General features: G+C 38.8%; 1 protein-coding gene across 2 annotated transcripts in view; it reads right to left on the bottom strand.

Annotated features, from left to right (window-relative positions):
- The window catches only part of VPS35L (VPS35 endosomal protein sorting factor like), a 55,313-nt gene extending 42,547 nt beyond the window's left edge, over positions 1 to 12,766 (bottom strand). The window contains exons 1-9 of one of the 2 annotated variants that reach the window (XM_084296303.1): positions 12,753 to 12,766; positions 9,128 to 9,227; positions 8,042 to 8,209; positions 7,617 to 7,739; positions 7,246 to 7,270; positions 6,156 to 6,232; positions 5,031 to 5,159; positions 1,937 to 2,021; positions 843 to 902 (exon numbers count right to left, since the gene is read on the bottom strand). In XM_084296303.1, coding sequence (XP_084152429.1) covers positions 843 to 902; positions 1,937 to 2,021; positions 5,031 to 5,159; positions 6,156 to 6,232; positions 7,246 to 7,270; positions 7,617 to 7,739; positions 8,042 to 8,185 — 643 coding nt within the window. In that variant the 5' untranslated portion in view covers positions 8,186 to 8,209; positions 9,128 to 9,227; positions 12,753 to 12,766. Of the gene's footprint in view, positions 1 to 842; positions 903 to 1,936; positions 2,022 to 5,030; positions 5,160 to 6,155; positions 6,233 to 7,245; positions 7,271 to 7,616; positions 7,740 to 8,041; positions 8,210 to 9,127; positions 9,228 to 12,752 lie in introns of those variants that run through there. The other variant, XM_084296304.1, reaches the window with a different exon arrangement.
- Positions 12,767 to 12,862: the final 96 nt, after the last annotated feature.

Here is a 12,862-nt window from a genome sequence, read left to right as displayed (position 1 = left end):
AACCAGTGGTGTCCCATCCCTGCTCTTGGAAGGTAAGAACACCCTGTTCCACACAGAAGTGTTCCACTTCCGAGACTATAGAGAAGCTGCATTACTGATGCAGACTGAATATAGGAAGTCGCTCTTCCTCAGCTAGGACCAAAGGAGTTCTTGACCAATGTGGAGCTTGAGCCTAAAAGCCCCTGGGGTTCTGGTGTTCACACAGATGCGCACGGCAAGCACAGCAGAGATCTTCCTTCTCCCTCTCACCGCTATAGCTGCTCCAGAAGCTCCCACCAGCAATGCCCTGGGCAGCTCTACAGCTGCAGCATGAGCTCAACTCTCCAGAGCTGTGCTCAGTAATTAGGTTGTGGTACAAGAACTGTCTGCCCTCATTAATGTTTGTCAGATCCACAACAGCTAAATTGAAGGATTTTCTGCAAGTTTATTTCAAACTTCAATATTGGTTGCTTTCAGGCTCTGGCTCAAATTCTATGGATTTAACTGCAACCTAATGTTACTGCTGTAGTGCCAAGTACAGAATAAAAAATCTGTGTTTCAGGATGAGGCACTTAATACACTTCACAATACAAGGACATGCCCATATTTCAATAGAATGTTTAGAAGACTTCCTAAAGAGGTTTCTCCTTGTACACTTGTACTGTAACTGTCAAATTACACTTGTATATTATTTTGGAACTTCAACAGAAAACATGAAAAAGGCCCAAGCTCAAAAGATCACACTTGCTTAGTAAAGTGATCACCAGGTCGGTGAATGCCTGCTCCCTCCCTCCTCCCAAATTCTTCCTCAAATCAGTTCAGACATGATTTATTCCAGCAGCACACATTAGAAATAAAGTTACCTGACAAAGAGACACGATTGTCCATGCACATTGACAGAATTCTTTCATACACTAGTTTACCTGTTTCAAGAAAGAAAAAAATATAAGCCATTTTTAAACAGCAAAAACACTAAATGATGATTCTTTCTCCAGCATGCATTGAAATCATCAGGAAAAAAAAAAAAACAAAAACAAAAACAACTTTTTAGAATGTTAACATCATGCTGCCCTCTAGTGAAGCTGAAATCTTAATAGTCTGAGTTCAGCTCTTTGCACACACAAAAAATGTTATCTGGCTCCATAAAGTGCAGAATAGCACACAGGTCAGGTTTCTCCCAGGCCTGGGAAGGACAGCTGGTGTCCTGTCTTTGCAGGGTTTGGATATTATGTTATCTTCAGCAACTTTGCTGAAAGTAGGAAAGAACAAAGAGGAAGCAAGCCCTGAAAAAACAATTGGTTCTATGTCATAGCATATCCTGCTAAACATTAATACCCTTCAACTTTGAATACCACCATAAATTTTTTCCGTAACACAGCAGAAAAACAAGGAAGTCAGACAGAGCTGAATGACAATTTCACCTAAAAGATCATTAAATAGATTAAATAATTTGGTAACTACATTTAGATCACTTCATAATCCCCACTAAGCTAAAGAAAACTTCCAGACAAATACACAGAATGAAATATTGTCAAGAGGTTGTCAAAAGTAAAGTATTTTCATAATAACTATAGCATTTTAGACATTGAAATTCAGAGATCATGTGTGGTTTTTTTTTTCCTACAGTTTTGTTCTAGATGTTCACTAACACACAAAACACAGAACTGCTACAAAAAGTATTTTGATTTTTAAAGATTTCACTTATAAGTTTCTGAACAATTGTATAACACATTTGTATCACTGGTTCCCAAGCATATATGTTGGAAAATATTCACTATAAAACAGCTATTTCAGCACTTTTACTACATCAAAAACAAAAAAAGAACACAGAAGCATAGCAGATCACTGGAAACGCAAAGGTATTTTGTATTTTTTATTCAATGGTTTCTAGAATTACGAAAACATTATTTCATATTATTAACAATTGTGTAATAAGTCTTGTAAATTAGATACTCACCAAAAGTATCAAGGATATCTGTAATTAAAACAAATTTACTTGGATAAAACTGGATTACAGTTGTATCTGAAAGAAGCTTAGAACACTGCAAGGGGAAAAAAAAAAAAAAATTTAGAGGACAATTCAAGTTTGTGCTTTCACTCCTCACAGACTGGACCAAATTAATACCTACAGACGGAGAGAACCAACATGAAGAATTATCCAGCAAAAAGCACAAAAATCTCTAGCATAATGAATCATGCTACTCTGTATTTTTCAGGTTATTCTTCATTTCCAGCAGTGTCACAGACCTGCTTTTCCTTTATACAGGGTAATCCATACTGCAGAATTTCAGCTGACCCTGCAGACCCATGCATTCATTCAGACAAGACAAATTCTCTTCCAGAAGCAGCATAAAAAGGCACTTCTCTAAAACAACTTTTTAAAGGGTATTATTCAGTTTCCTATCCTTGACCTAAGCATCCATACGAAAGACAAAATTTGATATAGAATAAACTAAGAAAAATTTTTAAAAGTTTAGCTAATGAGCTTTTTAAACACATCTTTACAGCTCCCATAACGATTTTTAACATTTTGGAAACAAGCCAATTGGTCCATAGTCAGCTCTAGGGAGGAATTTAATCAATCACCACACCCGGGCACACAACGTGACTGAGGCACTTGGCCTACGATGACAGCTGGTGCAAAGTCACATCTGAAATGGATCAGCCAATTTAGTTCTAGCACTGCTGTATGTAAGTCCTGGTAGGAACAAGTCAATTTACCACATGAACTTAAAACACACAGTGACAAATTAAGATATTTATAAGATATTTATTCAAGCTATACCTTGTTTTCCAAGGTTATGCAAAAACTGCAGACTAAACTGCAGTCACAAACTTTGGCTGAAGTTTGTTCACAAGAATCAGCTTCTGCCTGCAGAAGCAAACAACTGGGGGAGAGCGCTTCACCTCATCCCTGCGTGAGCCCAAAGTGTCTTCTCTGGTCTCTAGTTAAGACTGCCAAGTACAGCATTCCCTGACATCTCTGCCCCTGCTTCAATGGGTAAGTAAATAAAGTGCAAGTTTTCACTGCATTCCAAAAATCCAGGAAGCAATCTGATATCCCACAACTGCTTTCTTAAAACAAGTAAATCATAACATTTGAGCTTATTTCAAAGACAGGCACCCTTAGTCTCTTTGCTTTAATATCAGGGAGTAACTCAGGAGCGCACCACAAAGACAGGTGAGTGCATTTGCATCTTGCACACAGAGCAAAATCGTTCCTGCTGTGTGGTCAGTGAAGCACCCCGACAGAAAGGCAATTCAGCCGCTGGTTAGTGCCTCCTTATCCCACAAACACATACCACTGTTTTTAGAGCTCACACACATAATCAACTTATTTCAGCTTACTCTGAGTAAGTAGCTTAGCTTATTCTGTCTTGACAAGTAAAGCATCTTGTATAAAGGCACTTAGGAATTCACATGTAGCTACTGTGCTATAAATTCAGATCCTGCCTTAATAACCAGAACTCCTTCTGCACTCAAGCTCTTTAAAACTCTCACAGAGAGGATGAAGGTTCTGTCCCCATAGCCAAATAACTCGTGTAATTCAATGATTAGTTCTGAAATCAAGATAGTCCTGGCATTCAAATTAAATTACTTTTTCCAGCTCAGTATGCATTTCTGAAAATAATCAAAATATAAAAAGGCTAAACTTACTCCTCCTATTGCACACTGATGAGTATGTGACATTAACAGTGATAGACTACGTGTATAATCACAGCCTGACGTCAAGGGAACTACTGAGCTTTCTACAAGGATGCTGGATTTTTTAAATTATGCAGCTTACGAAGAAGCAGCAGCAACAAGAAAAATTGTCAGGTTTCTACTCTATCCTGCTTTATAAGTATAGAATTAACTATCAGTTATATAGAGACTCCTTTATGAAGGATTTTTGTGTTCATGCTAATTACCCAAACACCTATTTCATTCTCACCAGTCTTTCAATTAATGATGAGCATCTGCAGTACAAAATTCAAACACAGAGTGAACAATACACAGAAAGAAGTACCTGCAATTTTGATACAACTTTCCTAAAATGAAGTACTGAACCCCATCCTAGAAACAATGTTATTTCAAAAACATTAATCACATCGTTTTTAATATTATTTTACAAAGTATGAACGTGCAGATTATCAGTGCATGCTGTATACATGCATATGTATTAGTGCACCGTAAATACAGTGCCTCTGTGTCTCTTTTTTCCTCCTCCAAAGACTGCTAACATTTTATTATCTTTCATTAAAGTATTCACACACTTCACAATGACATGATTCTTTTTCAGAATAATTTGCTGACTTCATCATATTACAATAGAACATTAGACACTTTAGGTTACGTATCATTTCCTGACTTCCCTTTATTTACACATCATTTCTTTTATTGTCTTTACCACAATTTAAGATGAAGTTGCTGCTAACAGTTTTCACAAGAGTATCCAGCATGAAAAAAAAACTCCTGATTTTATATAACCCTTCTTGATGACTATTAGCATTACATCAGTTTTACAGCTTTTAAGGATGTCATTATCTCCTCTGTCCTCTGATGCACTCTGCCTGTGGCATCTTTTAAAGGCCAAGCCAAACAAGAGAACATTTAATTGTCCCATTCCTCCCTGCGCCCCCCTCACAGTCCATGACCTCAGATGAGACAGAGGAAGAGGAAGACTGTGGAGAAGATTAAACAAACAAACAAACAAGGAGTTTTCTGCACTTTGCTAGGGTCCTATATCAGATCTGAATGGGGAACACTGACGATTCCAAAAGACATTATCATCCTAGGGTAGGGAAGAAGAGAAAAGGAAAGGAAATTCCAAGTCCTAGAGAAGCTGGTATCAACAACATGTTATTTATTATAATTCTCTTTAATTGGGTAAAAATTGCACATCTGTCTTTTGGCCACTCTTTTTAATGGAAATTCTGCCCCACATACCCTAATCAAAATCCTCAAAACTGCCACATGATGTCCTTAATAATTATGTCCACAGAGCATTAAGAGATAATAATGAGCAGGCAGGTGGCAAGCTGCAATTACTACAAAAACGTAACACTGACCTGAATGACTATTTTCAGAGCTTTTACTTTCTGATCAGAGGACCAAGCATCCTTTAAAGACTGGTTGAGTTCTTCGATTCGGTTCATGTAATCCTGCTGAGTCAAGTTCAACAGCTCTTTTTGTGACCCCTTGCAAGAAAACACAAGTCTAATTAATAAGAGAGGAAAGGAGGGGGAGAAGGAAGAAGAAGAAGAAAGGAGAGATTCATTATTATAGAGTCAAATCACTGTGGAAAAAAAACAACTTATTAGAGAATTCCCTCACTTTCCCTTCTTAACTTTGTAATGGTCTTCAGTAAATGTACCAGTGATACTAAAAAAAAAAAAAAAATACTGTTAGGACAAATTCTGATTAATTTATTATCAAGCTGTATTTCAAAACAGGCTTCATAATATCTGAATATCTAGAAACAACCATAAGTAGAAACAATCATAGATGAAGAGAGAAAATGCAAATGCGGTTACAGTTTCACACAAGGCTACACCTTACCTTACAGTAAGGGATTCTGTATTTTTCTACTCCAAGAAGCCAATCCTGTATTTGTGAAACTTAACTATTAGAACTGTGCCTGCTCAGGCAAAAGGCAAGCTGAAGTTAGTTAAGAAGTTTCAAAACATTATCCAAAGCAATTGTAGCAGTAGCCTACAGATTCAGGTTTTAGGAAAATAAGTTACACAACACTTCGGCCTTATTCAGAAAAATACTGCAGTTTGAGAACAATTTGAATACTCAGTGTTTCAACTAAATAAGTAAACACAACATAATTATGTTCAGGTAGACAACATGCAGCTTCTGCAACCTAGAAACATACAAAATTATCCAATGTTCAGAATGTTAGGCTTCATGAAGTTTTACAGCAGCTGCAGACCATAAACAGTACAAATGTTAATTGACATTGGCAGATAAGGTGAATTTTTGGATCACAAATTCTAGTGATACAAGATAGAGTGATTTGGCCTAAATTCTACAAAGATCGAAGTTACTGTGGAGAATAGATTTATCTAAATAATGCATAAGCATATGCAGATTCAGGACCTTCTTAAAAAGTTTCACAGAAGATTTTTATTTCACCAGCTTATTTCACTTTTCAAACAGCAACGTAATTGGACCAAAACCTTTCTTACCTCTTCCAGATCATCCAGCTCTTCTAACCTAGTTCTCACTTTTTCAGAAACTGCTGAGCCAGTAGCGGTAGCTTTTCCTGTAAGGGGACTATATTTTAGTTTCACTTGAACTTCAGAAGGGAAACAAACCTGAAGGAGATTGACAAACTCACACTTCCATGTGACAGGAGCCAGGTAGTTGAATTCATTTGGTAGCTATTCTTTGAAGACAAACATTTAATCCTACCTACATTTGCTTTGAACATGGAATGACAAGTAATCAAAACTACATATAATTACAGCTTGAGGTTTTCTTGTAAGTTTTGTTGGTATGGAGAAAATGACTGGATAGAGCCATAGGATAATTTAGGTCAGAAAAGCTCTCTGGAGGTCTGTGGCCAACTTTAAGTTATAGCAGGTTATCCAGTCAAATTAATGATATGTAAGGATAGTGACTTTATAACCTCTCTCGACATCCTGTTTCAGCTCTTGACCATTCTCGATCCAAAGAAGTATTTCATTTTATTCAGAAACTTAAATGCTGCACATTTACTCATACATAAATATTCTGATTTAATATGCAATCAGTTATGACTACATAACTCAGAATTGCTTCACTAGAAAATATAATGAAAAATTTAAGATCTGGTTATTTTTCAAACGCTCAGCATATAGTTGAAATCATTTCACTTTCATGTAAAAAAATAACTGAGAAGTTCCCACGGGATTTGTTTGCCTTCCCTTCCAGCAAGCAGAAGAGTTGATAAATATGATCCTCAAAAAATCATCAGTACTCACTTGAAATGGAAAAAAAGTTTTAAACTACAGTGAAAGGCAGTGAATTCTATTTCCTTCCACAACACATAATCAGGAATTCATTAGCCTACAGGAACTCAAGACAAGGTGGTTTGTTGGTTTATTTTCAGTAATTGTTTTAAGTAAAAATCCAGATGACTTATTCACAAAAAAGCATAGATCCAAGCATATATTGAAGGGTGCGTAGTCGTGCATGTGTGGAAACCACATTTCAACTACTCCTGGTTACTAATCTGTCACTTGTATCCTACTTCAAGCAAAAACTCTTACTGTTGGATATAAAGAAACTGTTTACCTTTTTCGGATCCCATGTACAGGTTCTGTGAATAAACAGAAAACACAGACTTTTAGAAAACATGTTCTTGCTAGCATTCCAAGAATGCACAGGGTAATAACATTGCTAATGAAGCCTCTAATAATTTAGAAAGGGACATAAGACAAGTTATTTCTATTGTTATGAAAAGACAAAGTGATAGCTCCTAAGTATCAACAGACCTTTGGTCTGAACAACAAATTAGAAGTGGAAGTTTGTGGAACAGCCTTCTACAACATTAAAACCGAAATTTTGGAGAAAATTTACTCAGGACAAAAATCACAGAACAGCGGCATCCAAGATCCATTATAGGTCTAGTATAAATAAATAAAATTGGAGAAGCTGCCACTTACAATAGAGAGCTTCTCAGTTGTTGTGTACCTAGCAAGGATTTCACCACGTTTGCTTGACCATGGTTCAAAGTCACTTCCTACTGCTGAGCTGTCATCTTTATCTCGTTTCTTTCGTGTATTATCCTATGAGGAGAGAACGAGTGCAAATGTTAAATACAAATCTAGAAAAAAAGACTGATAAAGTTCAGCTTGATATTCTGAGTGCTTACTGACTGTTCCATGAGTTACTACATTAAAAAAAAAAACTATTTAAATAAATATACATCAACATAAAACAGGTAATGGAAATACTTCCTTCTATTAATACCATATATTTTCTATTTACATTAAACATCTAATTGGTGAGACAAATATACTTTATCCAGAGCTGGCTTTGTCATTTTGCTCTATGAAGTTGAGATAACTCTGACATTTTTAGTTATTACCATGGTAGCAGTAGTAATCACAGGATCTGCAGCTGCTGCAAATAACGACAAGGGATCGGTACCATCCAAAACACTGCTCAATGGATCCATCATCGAACTTGAAGAAGAAGAGGAAGTAGATGAAGTACTTCCTTTCCGACTCATTTTCTTGGTCTTGGATTCAGTAACCTGGAAGAAAAGTTCAAAACCATTTAACAAAAAGTCATTGTCTTCCCTTTCTTCCCTTCAATAAAAGATGAAAATACGGACTACACACACTGGACTGTTGCAACAAAGCAAGGACCCACCTACAAGAAAGTCTTTGGAATCAGCATTGGCATTTAAATTGAAGCACATCTTCTTCCCCCTGAGTCTGGGAGCATTCCCATCACTTTTTTTTTTTTTTCCTTCTTCTCAGTGTACAGAACTCTAAGAACATCCATTCTAAATTTCTTTCTAGTACCTCTTCACTATTTGTTTTCTTCGTTCTCTTGCAACCTCTTTCTTGCTATTCATTTCCTCTGCCAGTCTGATCTTTACTTTTCCTTCGCACTACACACGCCTTGAACATCAAATCCACTTTTAAGGACTTCATCTTATCCTCCCTGCTGACCTTCGCGAGTAGAAGCTGCTGTCCATTTATCATTCATTAGCGTATGACTATCATCTCTCTGAAGCTTTTTTTTTGTACATCCGCATTTTTAAAAGCCTCTCGTACATTAAAGTAGTGATAAATGTTTTAAAGCATACAGCTGACTGGAAGTTAACCCAAAACAAATCTTATATCAAGCAATTATGCAGGTTATTTGTAATGCAACAATTTGATTTCAAACTTATCCATTATTCAGCATTTAATGCAACCAAGAAAACCCACAAGCTGGGATGCTATGTCAGTTGGGGACCATTTTTGATGCGTAACAGGACCAGCAAATTTCTGTAAAGGACAAACAACAGAATAAACCTTCATACCTTTAGAACAAAAGGCCACTAACACAGAAGGCAGCTAGTACCACCACCAGTTTCAAAGCCTTTCAATTTTGAAGTAAGGGCGGAACATAATCAGTTTTGATTTGCATTCATTTTCCAAATGCTCAAAAAGAAACTCACTGTAATGGGTTTTAACGGATGGTAGTCACCAAAATCCAAGGGTACGGATTCCAGTTTGCACACATCAGATTCTGAAACATAGTTCCGTGATCTTGCATGCCTTAAAAAACAAGATTAAAGGATAAGTATATATGCATATAAATAATCACATACTTATGAACAGAGAAACAGCTCTTATGTCTACACAGATGCAGGCATATTTACAAAAAAACACATATTGGAAAATAACTCAACTGACAGACTAAAATTTCTCTCTTTACTTACAGTTACATAAACTAAAAGTGAATAAATTTTACTTGCAACCATTCAATTGTATTCTCTCAGCTGTATTCTCTTCTGTTCCAAACAACACAAAAAGGGCAATTTAACCAAGCATATGACTGTGTGACAGGCTTATGGAGATTATTAAACACAGCTTTTAAACTGAGCTGTCAGAGTGAAGGAAAAAGATAAGTGTGAAAACACAAGGGAAGAAATCTGAGTGACTGTGCACAGATATAATGAGGGCCTGCACAGATTAATTTGTGTAGCTGCAAAGCTCTTTCATGGGAAATCTATTTCCATCTGTTCACTGTACTCATAATGAAAGTCAAAACAGTAAAATGATGAGGAAAAAACCTATCAGTACTTGTATGCTTGCACTGTGGACAAGCCTTTGTATAAAAAGCCTTGCCTCTCCTACAAAATTAAGTATGTCATTAAGTGAAATAAATCACAAAACCATAGGCACTTCAATTTTTATTTCTAATCTGAAATTAAGAGAGAACCATCTCCATTTCTAATTTTAAAATGACTTGATTCCAGAAATCAACGTAAATAAAAGTATTGGAGTAAAATAATGTTACCACTAGGAACTAAGAGTAATACATTTTATTAACCACAATTTAAGCACACTGCTCTTTTTTACAATAGACCATCCATCCTATTTTTAATTGCTTAAATAATTTTATATTTTAAAAGGCTTTTAAAAACACTTGATAATGTAGGAAGGCAGAAAAGGGGGAACTACAACTTCCCTGACTAACACTGGTGACAACTTTAAAAGAGAACGAAGAGTTACACATGCTTTCTAATATCTCTTACAACACATCAGTATGTGAAATGAATTCATTTCATGTATGCAATAGTAGTACTGTTAAAATGGGGAACTGAAAACGCAAGGTCACAAAAATACAGAGGACGCCTGCCTTCCCCAAACAAATAACATCACAGCTACCATGTGGTACCTTCCATCAGCAATAGGTAAGAACTAAAGCAGAACGAGATCCAGGGAGTAACAACTAAAACCTAAAAAAATATATTTAAAATAATTTTCTCTGCATTCAACCTGCCACAATTTCTTGATTTCTTTAAAAAAATTTTTTGTTCTTTCCTGGTTCCTTCAGGATCTTGAGAAAGTTTATAGCATGCACTAAGGCCTTAGGTAAGTAAAGCATCCACAAGTGAAAACAGTGGATTTGCAAAGGTGTCTTGAATCAGGCTCCTAACAGAAACAAAACATTCCCCCCACGTAATACACATCCTTCCCAAAAAAGCTAATGTATACGGCTATTCCTACTCAGACACAAAGTCATTAGGAAGAATTTCAGCTGTGTGAAGGATCCAGCTCTAATATAAATATTATATACCATACACGCCTCCCTAAAAAAGAGAAGAAGAAAAAAAAAAAGTTGAATTTAAAATTCCTATTCAAAGAACGTTTAAGAAGGAGTAAAACTCCCTCCTCAGCTCTCATGCCCTTGGTTCCTGTGGAACTGCAAGAACGCAGATGTCCAGGTAAAGCTTACTCTTCCCTAGAGTTCTAAGTCAAAGCAGGACAAAAAAGAAACTAAAAAAAGATGTCAACTGCATGCATCATTCTTTACACAGGAATAGTCTCTGTAATTTACTATTGTCCCACGCTTCAATTATTCTCCTTGTTCACTTACTTCATGGGTTAATTAGCATTTGGGTGAACAATCTTTCTGACAGACTCTGGCTTCCTAATTACAGCATTGCTATTGCTCTGTTACCGTTCTGTCAGTATTTCCATACCCTCCTTTACTTATATTTCCACACCAACAGTAAAGAGAGACGCTGCTCACAGCTCCCCCTTGGCACACCATTCCCAGGCCAAAATCAGCTTTATTCTAACCACACCGTAAGGCATCACTGGGCATGCATACGCATCAAATACACATGTGGGAATGAAGAAGAGCTGTTTACCCCGTAAATAAGTCTTTAGAAAGTGCATTTACAATGTGATCAAGTGATCAACACAGCTTGTAATGGAACTAATACGAGTAAGGAGTTCAAGCTCGCTTTGCCATGATGTTCTGCCTCTCCTCTAGGGAAAGCAGATTAAGCTTTCCTTTCTCGGCCACAGCAGCACAGCCAGCTTCCAGGAGAAAACAAGATTCAGGCCAAGTCAGGGTTCCACCTGCAGTGCATGCAGCAGGATACGCCCCTGCCTGCAGGTACTTTCTCCACAGCAGTTTTCAAGCTTTTTTCACACAGGAGGATTACTGTGGTTGCCATCAACCTTGAACGCCTGCCAGACGTCCAACCTCCTCCCGGCAAGCGGTCCTTTCTCCTGGGACTGCTATTACCCTACCCCACAGGCTACTGGAGCTGTTTCAGCTCCCAGCCCCCTAGAAAGCTGGGAGTTGCAGCCGTGCCTGTTCCTTGCAGTTTCTGCAGGGTCACTAGGGCACGCTAAGGGCACGCCAGCAATTCCAGCAGCCACCAGATGGCTTACAACTGTTTTATACCCTCAGATTTTCTTAGCTGTGTAAATACACGTTTTAAATTCACTGCAGTACAAAATGCTTTAGTTTAGAAAGCACGGCTCTGACATTGATATAAAATTTCAACTGGTTTCCATCAACAAACTTTTACAGCTACAAATTATTTCCACTTTATATTAAACGTTTGCTCATGTTAATAACAAAGAAGATGCAGCTTCCCCGGCGGGATGCTGTGCTCCTGTGGAAACATTTCGTGTTGCTGCCTGGGCTCTGCTTCCTCAGCGCGTGCCCACAACCACAGCGCCCAGTCCCAGTTAGCTCGTATGAGGTAATTAATGGAAACTAAAGCCCTTGGTAGCAAAATTAAATTCTCTCCACAGCAATCTTCACCTCACGGTACCCACCAAGGAGGCTCCGATGGGGATCAACAGCGACATCCCCTGGGCACGGCGGGACCGAACCTCCGTTACCTCCCCTGCCCCTTCCTCTTAGAGGGGCATCATAAAATGCAGCAGGATCACAGCAGGCCAAAAAAGGAACTGCTCTAAACTATTTTTCTTGTTTACTTCGGGAAAACAAACAAACGAAGAGCCCGTAAAGGCTCTCAGCAGCCCGCTCCCTCAGCCACCACCCCCCTCAGCCGCCTCCCCCCCGTCTTCCCCGGCAGCCTGAGGGGGGACCGCGGCGCCACGACCCCGGGGGACGCTCCAGGATCCCCCGCCGCCCCCTCAGCCCCCTCAGGCCCAGCGGCCCCGAGCCCCCCCGGGGTTCGCTTCCCGAAGGCTTCTCCCCCCGCCGTGCCCCCCGCGCTCCCCTCACGGAGCCGCAGAGCCCGGCGACCCCCTCAGGAACCTCGGCCCCGGGCCCTGCCCGCCCCCGGCCCCCTCCCACCGGCTCACCAGGGGAAGGCGGCCATCTTGCCCCCCCGTCACGTGGTGTGGCGGCCGGGCTGAGCCTTCCGCCGCCATTTCCCGCCCCGCCCCATCCCGCGGCCCCGTCCTAGTTAACG

The sequence above is a fragment of the Netta rufina genome (genome assembly GCF_964035555.1).
Source record: "Netta rufina genome assembly, chromosome: 15".
Taxonomy (NCBI): domain Eukaryota; kingdom Metazoa; phylum Chordata; class Aves; order Anseriformes; family Anatidae; genus Netta; species Netta rufina.
This window is presented reverse-complemented; position numbering and strand designations above follow the sequence as displayed.